This window comes from Pempheris klunzingeri, chromosome 5 (assembly GCF_042242105.1).
Source record: "Pempheris klunzingeri isolate RE-2024b chromosome 5, fPemKlu1.hap1, whole genome shotgun sequence".
NCBI lineage: Eukaryota > Metazoa > Chordata > Actinopteri > Acropomatiformes > Pempheridae > Pempheris > Pempheris klunzingeri.
The window spans coordinates 24,793,917-24,813,706 of NC_092016.1; the positions used below are offsets into that span (position 1 = coordinate 24,793,917).

Here is a 19,790-nt window from a genome sequence, read left to right on the forward strand (position 1 = left end):
ATGACATTAGTGTTTTCTATTGTGGCTTATTTTTTATGCTTTTTCCTTTGAAGTGGACTACAGCCTCTCTGTGGAAAACCCCTTCCTCTAACTCATAATGTTTCCCTTTTTATTTTCTTTCTCATCTTTTGTCCTCAATCCTACGCACTTTTTTCCCCATGCTCACTCTTTCTGTTGTAGTTAAGTTTCTACTGCGTAGTATAATACACCCTGATAAGTACATGTGAAGCCTAATCTGCAATAAAGCAAAATTCAATGTTTAAATCTTATTAAACTTTAAGAATAGAGAAGAGTAAATTGTTCTCTCTGGCCAGTTAGATCAACTGCTCTGGGCTTGTTCATTCTCCAATGTGATACCCTCAATTTAACCTCTGTGAGTTTGGAGGATTCGTAGGACGGGTGCTGAGGGCTTTGAACATAAACAGCTTTGATGTTGGCGATGAGCTAGACTGATAAAATAACTACATGTCCACACCTCTGGCCTGCATCTGTTAGTGCTTGGATGAACCCAACGGAATAAGAAACAAATACCTTTGTTCAGTGATTCAGCATCCAATTCCACTTGCTTACCTACATTTTCTAATACAAAAGTTGCAGCGACTGCATTGTACTGTCGCCAATATTTAGTTTCTCTCAGATTCCACACATAGGGAAAAAGTAGAATGATAGACCAGACAAGAATGAGTATTTGGTGATATGTTTTTTTCATAGCTTTGGCTCCACCTAACACTGAGTTTCTGATGAAACAGAGACTATGAATTTAAGTGCTGACTGATTTAACTCCATTAAATTAAGCCATTAAAAGCCAGTAGTGTGACAGCATTCATTTGTCTAATACACTGGCGCTAACACGTGAGAGTGCCTATGAGCTAAAGTGTGTGGCCGTTGTTTTTCATATCATCTCAAAGAGAGCAGTCCTACTAATACTAGTTTTCCCTTTTGTCAAGTTATCAGCTTATCTTCAACTACACAGGCTACCTGGCTATTATTGCATCCATTTTTTCTTTTCATACTGTTCTCCTTCCTTCCTTCCCTCCTTCATGTCTCTCTCGTCTATTTTTCTCTCACCTTCTACTTTTCTGTAATTCTCTCTTTTCCCCTGTGTTTCTCCTCTCTGCTCTTTATCTCTATGCAGTCGGTACCCAGTAGCAAAAGGTCAAACAGTCCTTTGTGCTGTGTGACCGAACAGTGTGCAGAGGAATGATACGGATGACAGGAGGTTGATCAGAGTCATGTGCGGTAGACTGAAATAACAAATAACTCGACTAGCTCTCATTGTCGTCCATTTTTCAGTGATAAGAACCAGCCAAAAGATTTATGCCTCTGTTGTAATGGAGGTAAACTGCAGCAATGGAAATACAGTGAATCTAACTGTGTTAAATGGACATATGACATTGTGTCGTATTGATTGCAGGCCCCTGAAATGAATCAAGTCAAAATCGTATTGTGGCAGACCTCGTTGTCCAAAGATAATATGATATATCGATATAATATGTTATCATAATGAAACTTGGGATTTGCACCCTTAGTCTCCACCAGCTTCTCTGGGAATTGTCTGTCTCTTGGTCTGCTGCTTGGTGTTTGACATTTAGTGTACAGTTGTTTAATCAGAGCATTTTTGCCAGAGACCGTAAAAGAAGAGGACATACACTGCTCAAAAAATCAAGGGAAGACTTAATCATCACAGTATGACAGTCAGTTAAATTTGTCCAGTTAAGAAGCACAAGCGATTGTGAATCAATTTCACCTGTGCATTTGGTGCAAATGAAAGTGACAACAGGTGCTCTGGAGAGGCAACAGCCAGACAAACCCCAAAAAGGGAATGGTTTTACAGGTCGTGGCCACAATTGCTCCTTATCCTTCCAGACTGATTCTCCTCTAGTTTTGCGTTTTGCTAGTGTCCTTTTCACTACTGGCCTACAGCCCATTCAGGTTGCTCAGGGAGTCCAGCTCCACCAGGATGGCACATCCATTCGTGCCATGGCAAGAAGGTTTGCTGTGTCTCCCAGCACAGTCTCAAGAGCATGGAGGAGATACCAGGAGACGGGCCGTTACACGAGGACAGCTGGACAGAGCCATAGAAGGGCATCAACCCAGCAGCAGGACCGGTATCTGCTCCTTTGTGGGAGGGGGAACAGGAGGAGCGCTGCTAGAGCCCTACTAAATGACCTGCAGCAGGCTACAGGTGTGCATGTTTCTGACCAAACTGTCAGACACAGACTCCATGAGGGTGGCATGAGGGCCTGACTCCCTCTAGTGGGACCTGTGCTCACAGCCCAGCACTGTGCAGCTTGATTGACATTCGCCAGAGAACACCAGAATTGGCAGGTCCGCCATTGACGCACTGCTCTCCTCACAGATGAGAGCAGGTTCACACTGAGCACATGTGACAGACGTAAAAGAGTCTGGAGACGCCGTGGTGAACGTTATGCTGCCTGCAACATCATCCAGCATGACCAGTTTGACAGTGGGTCAGTGATGGTCTGGGCAGGCATATCCTTGGAGGGTCACACAGGTGCAGTGGGCCCTGGAGTGTGTAGGCAGTTCCTGGATGACGTTTCCATTGACTGTTGTCACGTCATTTTGTTCTCAACGAATGACACAATGTACAGTAAAGGTTTTGAAGTTGAATATTTAGGTCATGGAGATTCAATGTGTGATTTAAGCATCAGCTTAATATTTTTGAGTAGTGTATTTTTTGGGTTGGAAAAGTGAGGCCACAGCAGAAATTACTAATACCTGTGTTCATTCTACTGGCCAGGCGGGGGGGAACTCTACTGGTTGCAAAATGAAGTGTGATTGTAAGTTGATGAGAGAATGACCCTACTTCTCACTTGTTTTCCTGAGTTTATGGTCTCAGTCACCAGTTTCAGCTGTCTACTGCTTCTGGAAACAATGTGGATGAGAGCTGTTAAAGTAAACCAAGAAAAAGTTTGGGCCATAAAATCAAAACAATGAGCTGAAAAACAATAAAATGGAAATGTAATGGACACTATCTATAATCCACAGTTGCTGGGGAAAAAAATGATTTGAGAATCATGACACTGGAAACACTGATTTAGCAGATTTTATCAATAAATGAGGATTTAGTACAGTCAATGTTATTTTTAATTAAGGTAAATATGTAATTAGTTTTTCATCATAGTCATTAATGATACAAATCCAGCCACTGAATACAAACTTTAAACTAACTTCATCTCTTCTATGGAAACACATAAACGCTTTTTTCCAGACATGCCGACATATTGCTTTGATTAATTACTGGTGTGAACATATGATGTGACTGATCAGTCACTCACTGAATCAGACTGGTCCCAACTAGATATGAGTTACTAGTTACTAGATGAATTGGCATTCCTTCATTAATCGTTAAAAAATATGCTTAAAGTGCACTTTTTCCATAATAGACTGATAGACCTGGTCTGGTCCATAATTGCCATAAAATCCAAGCGCATTCGGTATTTGAGCAATAAATTAAATAATGATCTCTAATCTAAATAATGACTTATCATATACAGCCATATCATTCTTTTCAGCTCGCATAGTTGGAGTCATCTTTTCCAAGGCCATGCTGGTAGCAGTCCTGACAAAACAAATGTGATTCCAGTCCACATTACCTAAGCTCAGCATGACAGACTCTTCCCTGGTGTTCATTACAGGGAGGAACACATCAAAAAATGCTTAATACAGAAATCAGTCCAAAGTGTGGTTCACCCTTAGGCCATTTTGTTAACCAGGTTTTTTCAATCTTGAGAACTGCTAGCTAACCTCTTTTCTCCTTACTCCAATATAACCTCATGTTTTGAGGCTTGTCTCTCGTATTGAGCTCAGATTAGATCTCCATTCTATTTACACTATCCTACAGTTTCTGTGCTACAGGTCATCATTTTCAGGTGTCACATTTAATCAGACACATCTGGTATGATTGGAACCTATGTCTTATTTTCTTTTTTCCTGATGGCTTGGTGTTCAGGTAAAGCAGGAGTGGAATATTTCAATTTGTCTCTATCTTTCTCTTCCCCTTCCACACCCCCCCTCCATAAATGATCAGCACTCTTAAGCTGCCATTGTGCAGTATCAGTGTGCGCCCAGGCTACAGGATCTGCTGAGGCTAGCCTTACATTACAGCTTATTCAATCCCAGCTACAGGTGTGCCGCCCAGCCAACTCCCAGAGGACAGCAGGCGCTTCAAACACACCAAAACACAACCTTCAAAAGGCTGCGTGTCATCAGCATTAATTCCTGGACACTGAGGAATCAGCAGAGTACTCTGTCATCTGAAACTGACTCTGAGGGAGAAAGAGACAGAGACAGGCAGAGAGGGAGAGAGAGTGGGCAGTAAAACACACAGTGTCATTCATACCTTCTCATTATAGCCCTGAGTCATAGAGAAACCCCGGAGCTGAGCTCACTGACATTCTCAACTCTTTGTGTGTGTGTGTGTGTGTGGGTGGGTGTTTGTGTGTGTGTGGGTGGCTGGGTGAGTTGTGATTTTGACCATATGTTTTGATTTAATAGCTTGTTACCACGTCACCATGTTTTGTGTTATGTAATTTGTTTTCATATATTTTACGTGTCTGTTTGTGAATATACTGTACATGGATATGCTTGCTGGCAGTGTCTGAAAACAGACCTTGAAGCCAAGAGTTGTACCAATAATAATAATAATAGTAATAGTAATAATAACAACTGAGACCCGACCATGACCCTCTCTACACTTATCTGTACTGTGTTGTGCTTGCAATATGTTAAAGCTTCGTGATCATTACCAAGATTTCACAAAACCATGGTTACCTATGTAACCTGAGATTCAGCATGTGTAGCAGCCATTTGCAGCTCGTAATTCACTTCCATGTCTGAAGTGTCTTTTTTTTTTTTTTTTTTTTTACCTGCCAACTTTAAAAGCAGTGTCAGTGAGTTCTGGGTTCATACTAGTTGTAATAAGCTAGTAGTCTTTCCATACCCCGTATTGTCCATGCTGTGATATGGTTGGTTGACTGAATTTGTGGTGCTGTGGTGGTGTGTGTGGGGGCTGAATGGGCCTCACTTTGTTATTCAGGGCAGAGCATTCCAGTGAACATCATACATTTTTCACAGACTGTTAGGGGTCTTGAGGGCAAAATTATTATTTTTTATTCATTTTTTTAAACGCAACACTAAAGTCTGAGATCGGGATCAATAGATAGTGTGATAAAGTAACTGTACATGTTATTCACCAACTCTTAGCTCTTACCTTAAGTGACTTAATGTTAAGTCTAAGAGCCTACAGTCATGCTAGCTGCTCTATGTATGTCATCGCCATGGCTAACTTTAGCAAATGGAATTTTGTCAGATGTCAATTCTTAGCGTGCTAACATTTGCCATTAATTAGAGCTTAACCCAAATCATAGCTGACGCTGATGGGAATGTTTTGCAGATATTTGATATTTGATCTATCTATTGAAGTATAAGGATATTGTTGCAAAACACAAAGTCAGGATATCCCCACAGTTATAAAGCTCTTCATTTATACACTCAAAATGTCAGCCGACTGCTGGCACCAAAGGAAGAGTCATCTGGGAGCCATTATGTCTGCAGTTTTTTTTTTTCAATCAATCAATCTGGCAGATGATGACATATTTCAGCGGTTAATTGGAAACTTTCACCTGCTGTTGGCACAAGAGAAAATGTCATTAGGACCTGTAAAAAAAAAACTGCCTGTTATCATGGAGATATTTAATTCTTGTCCAAAGTGTTGGACTTGCTCACCAGCATTGCCTTTCGCTAACTTGGCTAAAATATCTGATACTCCATGTGAAGTTGTGCTGTCAGTGGCTTTGCCAGCTTGTCTTCCGCCCTGCCATTACTGCATTAGAATCGTATGTGTGTCGGTACTATATATGTGTGTTTTGGCATCTGTCATTATAGCATTAGTCTAAACCTTTATTTTGGCATCATCTGTATAAAGTGAGTGGCTGAGGATCTTCTTTGGTGGACTTATTTGATTGCCTGACAGTTTTCAAAAGTTAGCTAACGATATGTTGCTCTGCTGATAATTCCACAGACAGCATTAGGACTAAAGCTCTCATACTGGTTATTTTAGCTCTTTGGCCTGTAATGTAAAACTTGTAATGTAAAAGCCTGTAATTTTAAAAAGAAAGATAGTTATGTTTTGCCCTTTGACTTGGAGAAAACACCTTGCACTCAGTATTTTCAGTGGTAAGTTCAGTGTGACAGAACAACCTGTGCTACAACAAGCTACTGTTTGTTTTGCAGCAGCAGTTAAAGGGCAGGCTGCTTATGTTACAATGATAGCAATTAAGGCTAAACAGGATCCAAGATTCATTCATTTTGGAACAGTTGCTTTGATCTCAAGCCAATTTAAGTTAGATTATAATGAGTTTAAAGAACGTATTATTGTATAGTAGCTTTTTCAGTGTCCTACCTGCAAATTTTCTCTTAACTCTGCTTCATCTGCACAGTCTCAGTGGTCTAAAAGCCACATTCCCATTAGACCTAAACCTACAGCATTTCTTCAAACTCCTTGGCTACATAAAGTTTTTTATTATTTGTATTTTTTTTTTTACTTGGGATGGAATTGTCTCTATTGTTGTCCACTCCAGATCAGAACCCTTCCTTGATTCTCTAAGAGAGGGCCTGTCAGAGTACATGTTGGATGGTCGAACAGCTTTGGAACCCACACACACATATACACACCTATCCAGTGTCAGATTAGAAGGGCCTGTGTCCAATGATTTCTTTTGAAAACAAAACAATCCAACATTCACACTCATTTTGTGCTGTGATTGACCAGTTGTGCAAAGGTGAGAAAGAAGCCAGCGTTTGAACTTCTCTGTCTAGCTCTCCTTCTCCATTTATCACACAACCGGTTGGACAACACATGATACTAACTAGTTCTGTCTGAGCAAAGCACTGTGACATCATAGCCAGGATGTGGGTCCAAATCCACCGGCTCCAAGTTGTATCCACCTCATGCCTAATGACCCCCTGAGACCGTGCAGTGTTTCTTTTTTTTGAAAGAAACATTTGGACTGAGAATGAAACTGTCTGCTGACTGGCAGCAGAAGGGGTAGGAGAACCTGCACAGGGTTGAGTTCCACCAGCTATAAATCACGCACACGCACACACACACACACACACACACACACACACACACACACACAGTCATTCAGACCTTTTCATTACAACTGAGTCACACAGAAACTGCAGGTGAGCTCACTGGTGTTAATGCATCCATAGTATTTTTGTGTGAGCACGTCTGACTGTTTTGGCTCTATGAAAACATATTTATAGCTATTAAATGAAAATGATAAATTATGCTAATTGACTTTTAGCTCAAGAGATCAAGAGTGGAATTGCAAAAAAGATTTAAATTTGGACATGTGAACAGTCAACCGAGGTCAGACTTACAATACTTGAATCATTTAAAAATACCACATGTTCTTATCTAGTTAGTCTTTGGGTGGCTAACAGGAGACATGCTGTGACACGCCAGTGTTTTGAAGTTGGCTGTGGAAGAGAGCCCCTCCTTAAGCGATGTCTGACAGTGATTGAGATAGATCGGAGGGAGGGGAGGGGGGAAGTACAGAGACATGAGGCCAATGGAGAGAGCCATGGGCGATAGGAGGGGGGAAAGGTGTGTCTGGGAGATGGAGTTGTTTTAACATCAAAGATAACCCTACTCAGGACTCTGCAAAGACCTCGCATTAGACCAGCAGACACTGCACTTTATCATTGGCTCTTCCTGTTTGGCAGAAGCCTTATCCTTGAAGCTCCAGTTAAAACACTGATGCACACTGTTACAAATTAGAAGTTAACATAACCCCTGGCCTCCCATATGACACAAACCAACACTGTTTGTACATTGCAGCCTCACTCTGATCCAATGGGAAAAACTACTGGGCTTTTCCAAAATCATTCATGCTGCTATTGACTCTACTTGCCAAACAAATATGGCAAAGACTTAATAACTTACTTTGACAAAAGAAGAAAATTATTAACTGTAAGTCCAAAAGTAGTTGACAGCGTCTGCTGCTTTAGAAAGTGTTCCTAGCTCAGTTAACAAATTGATTGAAGTTAGCTGCATTTATTGATACTGTTTTATGTCCCATGGAGCAGTGGAACAAGCTGAAACATTTGAATATATAACACATTAAATTTTTAAGCCTGTTGTCCAGGTGTCCAGTTGCCTACCCCCACCAAACATAATTTACTAAATGCTCCTCTGTGATCACCAGCTATTCACTATGCCTGCCGATTGGCTCTGGGCAGGTAGCTTAGGATTTGGTACTTCTTGTTTTGGCTGGAAACAAGGTCGATAAGAGTTGTCAGAAAAACAAAATATTGATCCACAGAACACTAAAATCCTTTTTATAGTATTGCTGAAATGGTCAGATCTAGTGATTTTGTCTTTTTTATTCTATGACTACTTCTTCCTTGTCAAAACCTGGCCCCTACATTACCCACAATACAATCTGACCTCTGAGAGTTCAGTAGGAGATGTGTGTTATGTTAGCAGTGGGTAATGTAGCCTTATGTATTCGAAATTTGTGGTCTGTTTTTCAGAAGAGTTTGAAAAGCAGAAGGCTGCACTGCCAACACAAATCAGTGGAAGGAACGAAAATGTGTCAACACCATCAGAAGGAGAAAAGTCAACTCAGAAAGGTGTGTGTGTGTGTCCTGTGCCTCTACATGTGTACCTGTGCCTTTTTAACATTTGTCTCAATCTGTTTTTTGTGTGTGTACTATTTGTACTATTAATCTAAGCGACAGGTCTAGACACCACACATCCATATATCTCAGCCTGACTGACGAATGGTCCAGCTAATACAGGAAAAAAGATGTCAGTGGTACTAAATCACCATCAATTCAGCAGGTTCAACATGGGGCAGAGTTGCATGCAAAAGGTTTACAAGTACAAGCCTGCATAATGGTGCATTAAATCACAATTCTGTTATAAGACAATCCTTGGTAATATTTTAACTTAACTGCTTGTCATCGGATACCTTGAAGACGTAAGACCTTAAACAAAACGTGAACCGGAGGCTAGAGCTGCTCTATTGTATTTCAAGCGCACATTTCCAGTTTTGCCACAACATTAAATCACCCATGACTAAACATACTGTAAACTCTCTGCACAGTTATGTCAAGAGGGATAGTTCAATAAATCTCTGTCACATGAACAAAGTATGTCCAATAGTACATATTTATACCAGGTAAGTCACTTTTTATTTGTAAAAAACATTTTGGTTTTGCCATGGTTGCCATGATATTGTTTTTAGACTTTGTTCATAATGTAGAAAATAGAATTCTGATGCTGTTTTGCCGAGTTTTGTGTATTTAAAAGGTCTGTTCAAAATGAGGCCACTGATGTGGTATGTGGCATTGATTTATTTATTATATATATTATATATTATATATACCTGTGCCTACACAGATGAACCTTAAAGGATAATAATAACAGCACTATGAAAAGGGAAGGTAAATGTTTTAAGCAAATGGATGTGCTTGTGATTTTGGAACACAGAAAACACAAAGCAAATGTGTTCTAATGTTATTATTAGACGAATGTATTATTTTGTTCTAATGGACGCTTGTATTATTTTAGCTAAATATTATAGAGTAAGCTCTCTACATGTCCCAGGGAACCATGGCTCCAGGACCACGTTTAGGTAGAAGCACTCTTGACTCTTTGTCTACTAATCAAATGAATAAAAAGAGTTAAATGTATCATATTTATACTATAATAGTATACTATGGAGCCGGAGAGTGACCATAGAGAGAAAAAATTGTATATCGAGACAGCAATTACATGCACACATGATTGGCATATAGCCGCAGTAATCAATACACACATTATAGTGAGATAGTACTCTGACAGCTGTGCCGATCATTTCTAATTATGGAGAATGATAAATAATTGTTATATGCATGTCTGCTTAATGTTCTTTGATGTGGAGTTTTATATGATAGAATGTTTGATCTTCATTTACGGTGTGACAGTGACCCACCACTTTCAGGCAGCACCAGCTGGAAACAGGATGTGCTGGTGGAACATGAGCAGCTCACCAGTGCAGGGATCAGCAAATGCCACCAAACCACTAGTGGCATGGGCTCTCTGTATATACACTTATCTAAAAGGGTTGGACATACTTTTTTTAAATCTAGCTACTCTTGCTAGTTTCTCCCGCGTTGCAGACTCTGCCTTTAAGCGTGGGCCCTATCGAGAACATAGCAGACATTGAACTTAGACTTTACCCCTGATTGTAAGATGGTAAGGCACATCAGGTTTTCTTTTCAACACACAATGCACAGTATAAATGATCACATGCTGTCTTAATCTCTCCTTGTGTTTTTAAACAGTAGATACAGCTCCAGTGTGTGAGTCTGTGATTGAATGCATGAGTGTGCTTACACACAAACACAGAGAGTACATTGTATAAGTGGGTATTTGTGTTCAGTGCTTGCCTAAGCAGGCAGATTCTGCCCCCTGAGTAAATATGGTGAGCCACTGATAACATTCATTTGTGTATAACAAGGACACATTCACCAAAACACACACACACACACACACACAAAGGCAGCTCAGTAGGGGTATGCCTGCAATGTAATGATAACTTATTTTATTACTCCGACACACACTGCTTACAGTAGCGTCACAGGGTTGTCCCCAGGATTATTAAACAGTGTGGTGCTCAGACTCTTGATGTCTGCAGAACATGAGTGTGACCATAATAAAATGGAGTTTTTGCATTTTTATACCACCTTGAATTACATTTTCTATTTTATAGGCCCTTGTAACACCACAACAAAGATGATTTCTGAACCAGGACCAGAAATCACAGAATTCAGTCCAAAGAGGATCTGTGTGATTGACTCATTGTTTTGTACCCAAAGACTCAGTTACCGGGCCCAAGAGCGTCCTGACTCGGGTGATGCGTCTGGCTCAGCGGTACCTGTTGGACCCAATGGGTAGACAGACGGTTGAGGAGAAGGGTTCTCAAACACAGGACAAGCCCAGACATCGCAGTCCTGCACCTGGACGAGTTTTCAGGGGTCGGACCTCAGCTTCACTAACACAGGCTCAGGTAAAGCTTTGTTAGTACAGCAGTACTCATTGTGCATCCCATAATAATTTTCTCTGCCCATTTTACTCTGAGGGCAGCATGGTGGTGCCGTGGTTAGCACTGTTGCCTCACAGCAAGGTGGGTCCAGGTTCTATCTCTATGTGTCATCTGTCTCTGTGTCTGTGTGTGTGTTGGCCTTGTGATTGACTGGCGACCAGTCCAGGGTGTACCCCGCCTCTTGCCCAATGACAGTTGGGATTGGCTCTAGACCCCCCGGCGACCCTTAAGAATAAGCAGTATAGACAATAGGTGGATGGATTTTACTCTGAATCTTTGAAAAGTACAACTGGACACCATAACTCAGTGTCTAAAGTGACTGATTCTATTGCTCCATTCCTCTCTTTGGGAAAACTTTGTCCAACTGGTTTGTATGTAGGTTACAGCAAACAGCAGTTAGCTTTTCTAAGCATAAAGACTGGTGCCAGATGCCTATTTCCTAGCCTAGGTTTTGTCATCACTGTGAGGTTCTCCTTAGGGCCATGAAATAGTCTGCCCCGTAACACCCTATAAAACTGCTACCTGTTTTTAGACTTAGTTCTTTGTACGCATGAAACAAATGAGAGACAACGTGTTGTTAATTTTGGACAGAGCTTGGCTAGTTATTTCCCCTTTTTCTGGTTTTAATGCTAAGCCAAGCTGAACAGCTGCTGGCTGTGACCTTATATTTACCACACAGACGAACACAAACAGTGGTATCAGTCTTCTCATTTCCCAAAATGTTGAAGTATTTCTTTATACAACCACTAAACAGTATTACTTGCCTGCCACATGGTTTTGATCTTGTTTGCTCTCACCTCTTCATTTTGGAGGCACTTTAGTCATTCACCACTATGATTGGCACAGTGGTTCTTGGCTGAGAGGATAATGATTCATCATCATACCCACTAAATTCTCTTCCACTTAGCCCAACACTTGTGCCCATACACCGTGGTTGTAAGAACAAAAATAGCAGGTGTGTGTGTGTGTGACAGAAACTCACTGCCCTTGTTTGGATTGCCAGGACAATAAGGCTCCTAATGTCGATTCAAAGTTTAACGGTGTATGCATGGAATATAGACACCGTGTAGTGTGGCTTTTTACTTTACTGCAATTCTCAGGAACACTGGTCTCTGCTGCCTGCCATCTGGAGACTCTCAAACTCTCGGCCCAAACAGTATGGGGTTTTCTTCAGCCATGAAAAAGATCAGGGTCCACTGAGAGCCAGCGGTCTGAAAGCCTCGAACAAAGGACCAAGTGTCTGACTACCAGTTTCAGCAGCTTATTTAGATGCCAAATCCTTCTGCTTAAACCAGACTGGGCAGCAAGGTTGGCATCTGATGTAAAACACTTTTGACACAAAAGGGCTTATCTCTATTCTTGCTGTGTTGAGTTTTCATAATATTTAGTAATGAGGTGTTTTTGTTCTTACTGCCAGCACAGTAGCAGCTCCCTCAGAAGGTAGAGGTTAGTTTGACAGAGGGATATGTTAGATCATAACCCAGCTATGTTAGAGCCAGTGCACACCATTGCGACAATGTCCCCCTTAAAGCATACATTTTCTGCTTATTTTCATGTTCATACTTGTGTTTGGGGGTCCAACTAGAATATGTTTACATGCTGTAATGTTGGAAAAAACACATGATTCTTCTCATACTATGTATACTGAATATTGCTCTCCGTTTTAGCTCCTCTCTTTAAGCCAAAATAAAGTAAATCTGTTGGGTCTTCACTGCCTCAGATGGTGGAAGGACATGAAGAATGTAGCCTGGGTTTTTGCAGCAGGACAATTTGTGTATTTTCATCGTACCTTCAGCAACTTATAACCAGAGCTAGCGTTTGTTTAGAGGTGGTCATTGCTGAGTATTTTCATACACATTTACTGAAAGATGGAGCAGGAGAAAAAGAAGAAGGCCCTTTTCCATAGTTTGGATGTCTACAGATGCCCCGGGGACACACACGTTTGACATTATGTTGTGCATTTTGCACAATAAAACCCCTTTAAGACATAAGATGTCCCATCAGTACGAGCTCTGTGCGTCTAGTTGTCCTCCATAAAACCCAAGAGCAGCATCAATGCTTGAGGCAGGCTTCTCATTCAATTTAGATTTTAAAAGCAGTACCAGTTATTTTGTGAGTAAGCCAAGCAAGAAGCTTTTGGCAGTCACCTAGTAAATATGCTTTGGAAACCCTGCTCATCCAAAATACAGTAAATATGCTGGTCCTCACCTCCTCAGATGGTGGGAGGATGCCCTGCCCTCAATAGTGATTTAGATTTTTATGAAGTTGGCTAGGATTCTTTTTTTTTTTTGGCACAAACAAGCTTGTGCTAGCTGCCTGCATACACTACTTACCAGTTCCATGCATTACAGCTGAAGAGCAGCCAAGACCTCCCCGGTAGCTATCATTAGCACACAGTAGATAATGGTTGGAATCCCCCAGTTACACTTTGAAGAAGATCAATATCTTAATCACGCATGTCATGTCCGCAGCAGCTCATCCTGTCAATCTTTGAAATTATAACAGTACCTAATGGAACGAAGCATAACACCCAAAGGGAAGACTGAGAGCTTTAACAGATGAATTTAGATCATATTGGTTGTCAGCATTCGCCACTAAATATACTGTTCACTTTTGAACATTAGAGTATCTCAGAAATGTTGTTTGTATCACTAAGTGTCAGCTACTGTAGATTGATTTAGTTTTCTAGGTAAAGATGAATTTAAGTTTGGAGAAGTTTGCTTCAAGGAAAATACTAATTCAAATATGTGTCAGCTAAACCCCGATCGAACAAATGTCTGGACTTGATTACCCTATTTCTAGTGTTTTTAACATTTTTTTACTGGTTTCACTGACTTCACTCTTTCACAACAATAACTACTCCATAAACTCTTAAATTAGTATCAAAATAGGTAAAAGAATAACGTGTGAATATGGTCCACAACACCTCTAGAAAAGTACCACTGGATAGCTGTCTATACTACTTCCTTATAAAGGTGATGGAGGATGGAAGTGGCTGCTCTGTGAGGTCCAGTGAAACCATGCTTTAAAATCCCAGCTACAGGAATTGGTTGGCTTATTTGTTCACTCAGAACTGAGGATTACAGCGGGCTCACGAGATAGTTTAGATAGTTTAGAGGTACAGCAGACTATTTCCATATATATATTTTAGTATTTGTACATCTTCACCCTTTTATTAGGAGATAATTTGTGGTTTGTTCTCAGTTTCTCCTGTGACCCAGAGTAGTCCTGGTTATATTGAATAGAGAGAAAATAGTTTTTCCTATCTTGCCATCTGTTGCGTCACAGTGATATACAGCTCCAAGGACTGTCAGTTACAAATGATTGGAAGATGTGTTTGCAACATTTCCCAGGGGATTTCTTTGTAGGATAGGAATACATCTTGTAGCATCTTGTCACAGTGACAAGAGCTAGCGCTGTTTGACAGCCTGTGGGGTTTAGATTTGGCTAGAGATGGTCCACATTTTAGTCTAATTATTTTCTCCTGTCTCATCCTTTTCCCTTTCTTACACAACTCTTCTTCCTGTCATCATCCCATTCTGACTTATCTCCTTCATTTCTGTTCCCACCACAGCCTCAGCTCTACTTGGTGTTAAGTCCTAATTTGCAAATGTTAAGAGCTGTCCAAGAAAGATAACTATAACTGTAATGGTAACGATGAATCCACACTGATAAACTATAATGTTCTGTAAACTGTCATTTCAAATCTGTTCAACTGTTCAATTCAAATCATTTTGGAGCTGGGTGCACGTGTAGGAACTTAATTTCCACTCCCACACTTCATCTTAAATGGATGTAGGTTATAGGTTTGCATATCAAAACTTATGCCTGCTCCACACTCATGATACCTGTCAATGAGAAGAACAAGGAAATACAATTTAACCAATTTGTCTCACATTGGTGCAGCACCAGAACAACTGTCATTACACGAGATTGTTACTCAAAAAATGTTATGTTATTGTTTTTAAAATCTAAGTTGAAATGAGAAGCCTGCTTAAAGCTTCGATGCTGCTCTTGGTTGTATGGAGGACAATTGGATGCACACAGCTTGCAGTGATGGGAGATCTTAACTTTTCACAGGTTATTTTCTGTGGCAGCGAACGCCACACACTGCCTTTCAGGAAGTATTACACTGCAGCTGCAGTTTGTCAACTCACTTCATGGCTAAAGTAACACGACGACCGCTAATGGCACACACTTGTCTGTGGCTGCAGCAACGCGCTGGTGCTTCTTACACACACCAGGAGAGACTTACTTCTCACAGCAAACAGGCTAGACTGAGGCACATACACAGGTAACACAGGTGCATTCAGGCTGTGGGGATGCGAGCCTAGCTTGTAGTTATTACTGTCACTGACATTTAACTTTAACTTTATAGATGCATGTAATTATTAAGTGTTTGTCAACCTTGATAGACAGAGATGGAGCATGGATTGAACAAAGGGATGGAAGAGAACAGGAGAACTCAGGGAGGGACAGATGAGGAGAGAGAAGACAGGAGGAGAGGAAAGCGTAGAGGTGAGGGGACCTCTTGTTCCACAGGAAACACTGACAGCTTTTGTTGCTGGTTGAGTACAAGGAGTAATGACTCAGGAGCCAAGAAGAGATGTCCCTCTCTGTGATGGAGCACCCAATCACCTGGACTCTGGTGTATAGATATCTCCCTCAGCCTCACTCTTGTTCCAGCTCCTTCACCTTGTGTCCTCTTTCAGATCAGATCCAGGAGACGGAGCCAGCAGAGAGGCGGAGCACAGCAGCCAGTAGTGCAGGGCAGCAGTGGTGATGTCACTGTGACAGATACAACCGGTAAAACTGACAGGTGAGGACCAAGGTTAAACATTACAAACAAAACATGGCATGTCTGCACTCATGGATGCCGGCTCGTCCCTGAAGTGTTTGTAGTGTGACATTAGGATCTTTTTAGAGTGAACACCTGTAAGATGTACTGCAATCAGATACAGTAGCCCCACAGGCTTTCTGAGGACGCCGTCATTCATTAACTCTTTGTGCTAATCTCATGCATATCTCACTTAACAATCTTTTTCTCTTTTTACTTTCTTCCTTTCTTATTTTATTTGATGCCCAAGTTGTGAAGTCCCATGGCTTCATATTTATGGCGGTGCAACAATCAGCACTCTCAAAGTCTGATCTTTTTCAGACCTTGAAATTTTGACCTTGCTTTACCAGTCTGGTATTTTGGTGCAGAGTGCACAGGCGGTTGTAGAGGCTCAAACAGGTGGGAAGTTCATTTAAACGTCATTCTGCTGCCAACGTGATGCTTTTATCAACAACAGCAAACAAAATACTTAAAGCAATTGCATAGCAACAAGAGAAAAAAGAAACTAAATACACAAATTCAATTAAACACTCCCCATCAAGTGGATATGTGTTACATTATCTAAATAATGTGTAATATACCCTCAGCTGCTATACACTTTATGAAAAGCCTTACGAAAAGGGTGCATTATGCACAGCCGTCCACTGTGTTTCATTAAAGGACATGCAAGCAACACCAGGCTGCTACAGAATAACCACAGTGTATCAATGGCTGTAGTAGCTGGACTGATGTGATCAGATAGACATACTGTACCCACACAGATGCCCACACAGTCCATGTGCCCAAAACCTGCCCCTAGGCACTTTTCGTTGCACTTGTGTGATTAAAGTAGGACCCTCTGTTTTCATCTTCACCTTTTCTTTATGCTTGCTCTCCAATAAAACACACAAAACCATTTGATGAGATCTTTAATACCCACAATCATCTGGTCCCTTAATATTTCCCCCTGCAGCGATAGTTACCCTTTGTATGTGCATAATTCAGTAACAATTTGGAAACTGAGATTACTATTTTGCCCGGAGAGTTTTTTTTACAATCAGCAGGCTACTGATCATCAGTCCCTGTGTCAGAGCGTGAGACATTTTTATAGCTAGATGTGCACAGGCTTATATTCCTCTTCATTTTATTAGGTCTATTCAATAAACTTTTCTTTCTTTGTTTAGGGAATTTTCCTGCTAGCGTATCAGAGATTTTCCCACACATACTTTAAGCTTGTACCCTGTAAAAAATATTTAAATCATGCCACGCACACCTTTGAAAATGGGTCTTCAAAAGTGCCTGTTTTAGCTTGTTAATCTTCATGTAAATGTGCATAAGAAAGATAAATAAGCTATTTCTTCACATGCTGTTTGTCTCCCTTTGTTTGCCCTCTTGTGTGCCAGAGTGTGTGTACGGCCAGCTAAATACTCAGTGTGTGATATCTATATATTTGATGGACTCCGTTTAGTTATTTCCCAATTGAAAGTTGTACTATTCCAGCATGTCTTCAGGTTTTGTTTCTTCGTAATAAAACCAGCTGGTCCTTCAGCAGCACTTAGAATTTCACAATAGTCTCCTAATCCTCTCGTTGTAATGTTGTTTTTTTCCTCTGACAGACAAACTGCTCAAAACAAAAGGCTATCACTCTTGTGTTAGTTGTGTGTGTGTGCACACGTGCACGCGCATGTGTATGTGTGTGTACCCTGTCCTCAGTGTGTCTGATGCACGTGTATGCACTCGTGTTTCCAGCATACTTGTCATTCCTCTCAGATTTAGTCTTTGTGCTCAGCGGTTCAGGTTGTTTTAACCGGGCTGGGGGTCAGCAGGGGTCGCCGGGGGTCACCAGAGGGATTATTGTAATTGAGTGGCAAATTAGCAGTGGACGATGGAACCGGACAATGCTCCCTGCCAGGTGTTGAAAACACACGTCATCTTAACAGGGATAATACCGAACAAGACGGTCATCAAGACAAGTTGAGCGCGAGGTGGAACGATGATGTAACGGAGAAGGAGAAATACGTCTGAGGTGAAAACAGAGAACGTGTAATCTTCCCAGGGGTCAAACACCAACACTCTTTTCACAATATGGGATATGAAACACTGCTGCCTTTAACTATCTGTTAAACTGACGGCTTTTATGATCGATCTTGTCTGTAAATGTCTTCTATGTAAATGCCTTTTAAGAAAAGAATGTTTTCTTTTCCTTCACTGGATCAATTTTAAAATGTATGTTACAGTTAAAGTCCTTCTACTTTTAATGGCTGCTGTGAGAGTCTTTAGCACCATGGAATGGATTTTTTTTTTTTTTTCATTATTGATATGAGAAGAATCTACTTGACAACTTAAAATCTGCTCATTCTGTGTTTTATCAAAGTCAAAATTATTTTCTTTTCTTTGTGCATAAGGGAAAATAATTACATAATCCATGTATTACAGTGATTTTGGGAGCCTGGACAAGACTAAATCTCTCTGCCTGTAACCTTGTGCTTCTAACGTTCTCATGTTAATGTGTCATGTTAAATGCTTTGCAGAAATGTCACTTGGTTTGACCTAGTGAGATTTCTGTCATGACTTTTATGTAAATGTTTTTTGAGGGCTTACTAACAACTTGTAAGATTGCCCTGTTTCTGTTAGAAGGAACATGTCTGGAAGGGGCTTGACTCATAGATGATTTCTGCTCAGTGGGTCAGTGAGATGGACTTGAGGCCATTTCACAGCGTCCCAATGTGAAATGAAAATGTTCAGGAAGGAAGATGGTGGGGAAAATGCCCTGCAGACTACACTCACTGCAGAAATTTGCATAATTTAAGCCTGATCCAGTTTTGACCATATTTTAGTTTTTTTCTACAATCTGGGCATTCGTATGAACAGGGTTTGAATCACTGAGACAGTGAACACTGCTCTGTTCTCCCAAGCGCAACCAAACAAGCACAGCGAGGATCAGTGTTTGTCAGCTAAGTCATTTTTAACCTCTGATACATACTAACATAAATAAGCTAGCAGCAGGTATGGAGTGTTGTTCCCATGATCAAATAGGTGATTTGGCTGTTGTGTTGGGAGAGTCCTCGGCTTGGGCGTCTAACATTTAATCGTTGGTCTTGTTTTACATTACTAATACATGTAGCTTTTCTGGTAGACAGAAAGAATTACCCTGAGCTCGACTAGGCAGAGCTTGTATTTAGGCAAGTCAACTAGATACTTAAGTTATTTATTGTTATATCATCAGTGGAAGCGTTTTTACTTGGAAATGAAGAAATGCTTGCTTCCCTTGATCTGCATTGCTCAGCATACCTAAGGTACAGCAGGACTTGAGTGCTAACTGTATGTGCTAACATGGCTGCCACGCCAGACATCAAAGAACGAAATCATCCGCTAAGGCCTCACATCATATCACACTTTGCTTAAGTGGATCCTTCTTCGGAGGGGTCAAAGTTCAAGGGTTGGTGCCCTTACTTAGCCTTAAGGGTCACACTGCTTGAATACCACGGTCACTTGACATTATACCATGACCATGTGACATATCTCTTGCCGTACTGTATTGTCTGAGCATCTCGCTCATCTCTATGTCTTTGTCTCCTGTTGGAATTATTGTGTTGAATTTGTGAAGAAACCGGTAGACAAAACATGAAGGGAGCTGCAGGAGGGGAACATTCAAACAATAGTAGGAATGCTCCACGTTCCTCTGTGGCATTTGCCTCTCAGAATTCCCCCTGCTCTCCTGCCTGCCTCAGCAGGTTAATATGGATCCTATACTCTTTGATAGTTTGACAGTTGATAGCTTGTGTCTTCAGGTCATGACCCAAAATCTGTCTTAGGATTTCCTTTATGTTGTATGGCTTTGAACTCCCAGG

The 19,790-nt window shown here is 41.0% G+C and overlaps 1 protein-coding gene across 2 annotated transcripts in view; it reads left to right on the forward strand.

The window, feature by feature from the left end:
• The window catches only part of LOC139201068 (carabin), a 58,604-nt gene that overhangs the window by 23,798 nt on the left and 15,016 nt on the right, over positions 1–19,790 (forward strand). Inside the window, exons 11-13 of one of the 2 annotated variants that reach the window (XM_070830286.1) lie at positions 8,566–8,664; positions 10,897–11,087; positions 15,836–15,942. In XM_070830286.1, the coding sequence (XP_070686387.1) occupies positions 8,566–8,664; positions 10,897–11,087; positions 15,836–15,942 (397 nt within the window). The remainder of the gene's footprint in view (positions 1–8,565; positions 8,665–10,896; positions 11,088–15,835; positions 15,943–19,790) is intronic. The other variant, XM_070830287.1, reaches the window with a different exon arrangement.